General features: G+C 47.0%; 1 protein-coding gene across 1 annotated transcript; it reads right to left on the bottom strand.

Annotated features, from left to right (window-relative positions):
- Positions 1-306: 306 nt before the first annotated feature.
- LOC127691081 (pulmonary surfactant-associated protein A) lies at positions 307-2,953 on the bottom strand. Its single transcript, XM_052190686.1, has 4 exons — positions 2,669-2,953; positions 2,359-2,478; positions 1,551-1,628; positions 307-1,191 (listed from the first exon to the last, which is right to left on the bottom strand). The coding sequence occupies exons 1-4, from the start codon at positions 2,838-2,840 to the stop codon at positions 815-817; spliced, it is 747 nt and encodes a 248-aa protein (XP_052046646.1). The 5' UTR covers positions 2,841-2,953; the 3' UTR covers positions 307-814.
- Between the last annotated feature and the right edge of the window lie 3,824 nt (positions 2,954-6,777).

The raw sequence follows: 6,777 nt of genomic DNA, 5'->3' as shown, positions 1-6,777 counted from the left end.
CAGCCTAACACCTGGGATGCGGTTGACTTTAATGAAATAGCTGACTGAGTTCATGAGATGAGAGAATAGAGTGCAGTTAGTATCATGAATGCCTCTGTGATGTGAAGTGGACTAAGGTTGTGTCTGATAGCAGGAAATTACTTAAGTTAGGGTCTGGGCTGGGAAGACGATTCTTTCAAACCCAGGGTGGTTGATATTAGGTCAAAAGGTCAAGTTGGCACATCCAGACTCAAGGGGGGGCATACATGCCAACCAGGGAGATTATATTTCCCCAGTACCTGATTCTCTGGCATCTTAGAGACCATGTTTGCCTTGAACACAGAGGACACTGAATATGACCTACCTCCACATACTAGGAATTTCCCAGAAATCCCCTATGACTATCTTTTATGTTTAACTTGGACTTCTAAATCTTGGGACAGTTAGCTGCAGAAGAAGGGTAGAAGGGTCAGGGAACACTTTCTGTGTAATTTAGAGGGTCCTACCATGCTGTGTCTTCATGTCCACGACTTATAAATAAAGACTAGACAAGGTGAGAAAAAGGGAAGTCTCCATCCATCTCATGGTGAAGGCCCAGGTTGACAGTGGCTGCCTTGAGTTGAATGCTCAGATGGGACTCTAGGGGAACACTCAGGATTACTAATGAATATGGAGAAGAGTTTGGGGAGGCGGGGTGACTAAGGATACTTCTAATTCTGATGAACACAAGTAAATTTGCTTGAAAGGTAGTTGCAGGGTCTTACAGACCAGGTGAATCATCAGGATAGAGGCTTAGAGACAGAATGCGGTTTTATCTTTTCATCTAATTGCTTGATCAAAATTCACAAATGGCCAACCGATACTGCAGGCAGCCCTTGTCATTCCATTTCCCATCTGTATACATTTCTACACACTTCTCTTTGCCCCGACCCCTGGGCTCTCCTGCATACCAATTGGTGTAGTTCACAGAAGCCCCATCCAGATAGCGGAAGTCTCCAGGAGTCTGGTCTTCGATCACGCCTAAGTAGACATAGGTGTTGTACTTCTTTGCAATGCTTGCGATGGCCTCGTTCTCCTCTGGATTCCTCGGGACAGCAATATGGCCACCTGCTCTGGTACATATCTCTCTAGTGGTATCAAAGTTGACTGACTGCCCATTGGTGGAAAAGACTTTATCCCCCACTGACAGCATGGATCCTTGCAACCTGAGGACTAAGCAAAGGAGTCTGGGTTAGGCCGTGGACACTGTTTCTCCATCTGCTCCTCTCACCTGGGCTCTTGCCCTTAAGCTTTCTCCACACAGTCTCTCCATCTGTTTTTCTCAGTGTTTTTCCCATCCTTTTCCAGCCTCAGTTTTAAAGATCCATCTCTCTGTTTTCATTCACCTAACAATTACTTATTGCTAGAATCCACACTTTCATGCTTTCCCGTAGTATCAGAAATGACTCCTTTCCCCAAGCCCCATATACACACTCGTTTGCTAGCCATTTATGTCCTGGATCCTGGTACTGGATATTATAAGGAAGCATTGAGAAGTGTGTGCCTGGGGAGACCCCAAGCAGGCCCCTTACCTCCCACTGTTTGCAGAATCTGATGTTTGATCTCATAGAGTTCAGTCTGGAGCTCCTCATCCAGGTAAGCTGGAAACCCTGTAGAGACCACACACATCCAGGATGGGGGCAATCCAGCAAAGAGCTCTACTTGCTGCCAGACAGGTATTCTGCCAGCTGCAAGGCTGGAGTTCTGTCATCTACTGCCATACTAAGAGCCCATGACCCAGTTTCAAGGGCCCGGCGGCAGAGCCTCTGTACTCACACACACCCATCTCTAATGCAGCTTGAGCCTTCTCAGCTTTCCTGTTCTACTTTTCCATATCCCTTGACTGGCCCTTCATGTCCACCTTTGTGTTTTTCTGGCTTATGAAAAGGACCCCCCCTCCCATATACTTCACCAAGACCAACAATGATGACCTCTGAACTCTCCAGACAGGCCACTATACTGATTCATACCCTGGGACTTCTGTCAACATGTGGGATTCCTGATCACACTGTCCACCTGGATTCCAGGTCCATATAGTCCTGTCTACTTTTTAGGATGTCCAGAGCCTCAGCCCTAAGAAGGATCCCCTAGGCTTCCCAATGCTACTCCTGTAGCATCATGGCTACTGATTGAGAGAGACATATTGCCCCTACAGGACAATATATGTCTCTCAATCAGTAGCCATGATGCTTGTCAGTCTTTGGAATAAGTTATTCAAACTCGTGTGGTTTCTCTCTTCAAATTCATTTGTCCTTACTTAGGCTTAGCAGTGTGTCTTGAACCCTTCCTTCCATCTCTCATGAGACATCACTTCTTTCTACTGGCTCTAGGCCTGCTCACCTGGAAGGCCCCTTTCTCCAGGCTCTCCCTTTTCTCCATGTTCTCCAGGTGCGCCAGGGGCTCCAGGCAACCCATCGCGCCCAGGAAGACCTGGCATTCCTCCAGGAGGGCCCATAGGACCTACAGAGCGAAGAGAACACAGACAGATGGATCTCCATTAGCATGTGGGAGACTTACTTGTCCATCTACAGGAACTCTGCTCCAGCCTAAGGACTCCAGAAAAGTCCCTTCAGCTAGAGCCCTGGACAGATGGTAACCCAGAAAACAGGTCCCCGTCCCTGAGCTAAGGAGAGGTTCTCCCATATAGTACCTGGAGGCCCAGGGTCTCCTTTGATACCATCTCTCCCATCTCTGCCAGGCAGACCATGGTTTCCAGGAGCGCCAGGGATCCCAGGGCTTCCGGCACAAACTTCCGTCCCATTGCACTTGATACCAGCAACAACAGTCAAGAAGAGGGTGATGGCCAAAGAACTTGGTGACATGGCTACTGGACCAGTAGCTTCTCCTGCAGGATGGAAAGACCAATCTGTAGCATTAACAGAGCTCTCCTTTGAACCCCATTCCTACTGTACTTCACAGGACCCGGGAACACAGAAGAACATGACAGGCAGGTAGAGCCAAGAATACCAAGAAGACCCAAGCTTCCCCAGTCAGAAATCCCCAGCACCATCTGGTGTCTAAGCCAATCACACCGCAGGCCTCCAACTTCAGGCCCCTGAATAGAGGAAGAGAGCTAAGGTGAGTCAGAGGCCTGAGTCCCCAGGAGACTCTTGTCTCTAATAACTTGTCTGTGTCTCCGCAGGGGACTCACTGTACCTCTCTGACCTTAACTAATCCTGTTGTGCTCTGTAGACAGTCTTAGCAGGGTCGTCTATTAGGAGATGTGTAATCACCGGGTTATTCTATCTGTCCCTCGATATTTTAGGTTATTCTGTTTTGGGTTCTCAGACAAACAGAAATGAGAAGGGCCCACAGTCCTGCTAAGCTGTGAGTCGTAAGCAGTACCTTTCTGCCCAGTCAGCCCTCAAGTACTGTGTGTCTCTTACTGCCAGGAACCCGTATCCCGGTGGACACGCAGGGACTGGTGGCTAAGCTCGCCCGCACACAGAGCCTGTGGATATCTGCCTCTGAGTCAGAGTGGACAAGTGGACAGCGTCCTTTATAGGCATGTAGGCTGACCGCTTTCCCCACCCTCAGAGCCACTATCACAAAGGAGGGCCGGGCAGGAAGCAGCCATCTTGTGTACACAGCTCAGTTTCCCTCAGAGCACTTGACAAGAAGAGCACTTAAAACCCTTGAGGGGAGCACAGACCCGCAGAAGGCAAACTCCCAGGTGTGTGGGGAGGGAATCTTTCTCTTATCAAGGTTACCCTCTATTCTAAATTAACACTTGTGGCCAACGGCACAAAAGGAAAGCCTTTCCGAGGTTCTGAGGAAAATCCACTACTATTCAGAAAAGAAAGCAAAACTCCAGAGCAAATGAAGCTGTAACTCAGCTACTCTATGACCAGTGGCCATAGAATAGAAGCAGACAGGAAATAATAACATTGAAAGTTAATAAAAATGATGGGAATAATAACAAGAAGATTAAATAAAGGAGGATCAGGGAAAAGAAAAACTGAAGACGCGAGATTAAATATAAAAGCATGGGGACGCGCCTCCCTACAACAGAGGACTGCCTGGTCTAGCCTCAGTGAGAGAAGACATGTCTAGCCCTTGAGAGACTTGAGGCCCCAGGAAATAAGGAGGCCCCGGGTGGAGGTGGGAGAGAAGTGGTGGGGGGCGGGCGCAGAGGACAGGGTTGACATCCTCTTGGATACAGGCGGGAGGAGGAATGGGATGAGGAACTGTGGGAGGGTAGACCAGGAGGAGGATAACGACTGGACTGTAAAAAAATAAAATAATAATAATAATAACAACAACAACAACAATAATAATAATAATAAAGCATTCAGGAACAAAGCGGGGAGAAAGAGGAAGAAACAGAGCAAAAGCACACACAAAAAATCTATTTACAAAATAAAAAAACACGAAATCAAATAAAGGTTAAAAAGAGGAACGGAAGAATTAAAAAAAATATATTTTTTCAGAATAAAAGCATGAAACTGGGCCTAAAGAGCTGGTTCAGTGAGTAATTCACTGGCCATGGACTGATGAGGGTCTGAGAGCGCATCCCCAGGACAACGTGAAGAAGGGCACCTTGGGTCCCAGCCGTCCTCTGTCCAGACAGGAAGCGGACACAGGAGAAGCCCCTGAATCTCCTGTCACCCAGCCTGCAGTGCTCAGCCACAATGCAGACCCCATGTGAAACGAGGTGGACGGCGAGGACCGACGCGGTGAGGACCGACGCTCGCGGTGGATGGCGAGGTCCTACGCTCGCGGTTTTCCTCCTGCTTCCGTAAGTGTGCAGGGCCACAGGCGCGCCAGCATTCACACAAACATGCAAGGAAGATATACAAACAGACACCTTAAAAGGATTCAACACCATTGTCAGCGGGGAACTACAAACCGACACTCTAATAGGATGCCGGTCTCGGGCCACCGGGATGGCTACAACTAACGAGCAAAAGATAGAGCGCTGAGTGCAGAGCGCACAGAGAACCCCGAAAGCTTAAACGCGCTGGCTGAGTGGGAAATACTGCGGTGATTTCAGAAGACAACTCGAAACATGAAACAAAGAATTATTCTTACTTTGCCATTCAATTCCTAGCTGTATACCTAAAATAATTGGAAATAGGCATGCCAAAGCTTGCACACAGCTGTTCATATCGAAAGATAAGAACAGCCCAAATGTTTATTATTGACCCAGTGATAAGCAAACAAAATGTGGCACCGCATTATTTACCCATAAAAAAACATGGAAGTAAACTTTGAAAGCATTTTGCTAAGTAACAGGTACAAAAAGCAGTATATTGAATTATTCTAATTATATTAAATATTCAGAGTAGGCAAGCCATCCAGACGGAAAGTAAATAGTCCCCACTGACAGGCAAGGGAAAGAGAAGCTGAGAGTCACTGCTTAATACAGGGTTTTAGGGGAATGATAAAAATATTCTGGAATTAGACGGTAGTGATACAACATGTAAGGCCATTGGCTTACATGCTTTTGAATGATGGAACTTGTAAAACGTATATTAATTCATTTTTTTTTTGTTTTCTATAACAAAATGCTTGAATCCGAGACCACACATTTAAAAAGGCAGCTATTTATCTTACCAAGATCTTACCTGTTGCGGCTAATCCTGGACTACAAAATAAAATCCTGTCTCAAAAAGCAAGCAATCACTGGGCTCAAGAGATGCCTCAGCAGTTTAAGAACAGCGGCTGCTTTTCCAGAGGATCCAGGTTCAATTCCCAGCTCCCACACGGCAGCCCACAACATCTGTAACGTCCAGTTCCAGAAGATCCGTTACCTTCACACAGACATACATGCAGGCAAAACATCAATGCAAATTTTTAAAATACATATAAATAAATAGAAAGCAAGCAAGCAAACGAAAAATCCACAAACAAAAAAGTCTACTCATGAACAACTTAAATGTCAATGCACAACTTACTTAAATGTCAATTTCTGAAGTGAATGAACCTGGTGGCATAAGCCTGTATCAGCAGCAATCTGGAAGTCTGAGGCAGGAGGATTGCAAGCTCAAGGCTTGGGTGGGTTACAGAGTGAGTTCAAGGCCAGCCTAGACAACTTAGTAAGAGACTATATGAAAAATAAAAATAAATGAAAAGTGGGGCTGAGGGTATGTCTGTGGTAGAGCATTCATCTACATGACCATCTCCACAGAAAGCAAGAGCCCAGCAGAGAGTGACTGTGTCCTTAGAGACTCTTCCCAGGAGTAACAGAGCAGCATTGTGTGCTTCACGAGGTCCCAGTCAGGCTCAGGGCAACTGTGCTTCTGGTGGACAAGACAGTGCTGTACAGGGCTTATAAAGTTCTAGGATGCCACAATGGGGACATGGGCTGGAGTCCTTAAGCAAAATGACCTCTTAGAGTCACCGAAAGAGGGTCGTTTTCTAAGCCTGTGGCTCTCTCCACTTCAGACCCTAAAATAACTGTTCTAAGATCAACAGAAAACTGGGTGGTGGTGGCACATGCCTGTAATCCCAGCACTTGGGAGGCAGAGGCAGGCGGATTTCTGAGTTCGAGGCCAGCCTGGTCTACAGAGTGAGTTCCAGGACAGCCAGGGCTATACAGAGAAACCCTGTCTAGAAAAAACCAAATCTAAAAAACTAAGATCAACGGAGCCTGGTGCCATTCTCCCCCATAAGCACCGGGCTTTTGTACCAAAATGCAGGCCAGAGGGAAGACAGAAGCATTATATTGGACAGGAGGGTTCTGGGGCACAGTAAGGCCTCCAAGAGTCCTGGGCGGGTGGATAGGGAAAGAAATAAATCAATTCCAGGGGCTCATCC

Source organism: Apodemus sylvaticus, chromosome 8 (genome assembly GCF_947179515.1).
Source record: "Apodemus sylvaticus chromosome 8, mApoSyl1.1, whole genome shotgun sequence".
Classification (NCBI taxonomy): domain Eukaryota; kingdom Metazoa; phylum Chordata; class Mammalia; order Rodentia; family Muridae; genus Apodemus; species Apodemus sylvaticus.
The sequence above is the reverse complement of the archived record's forward strand: the minus strand, read 5'-3'. Positions and strand labels throughout refer to the sequence as shown.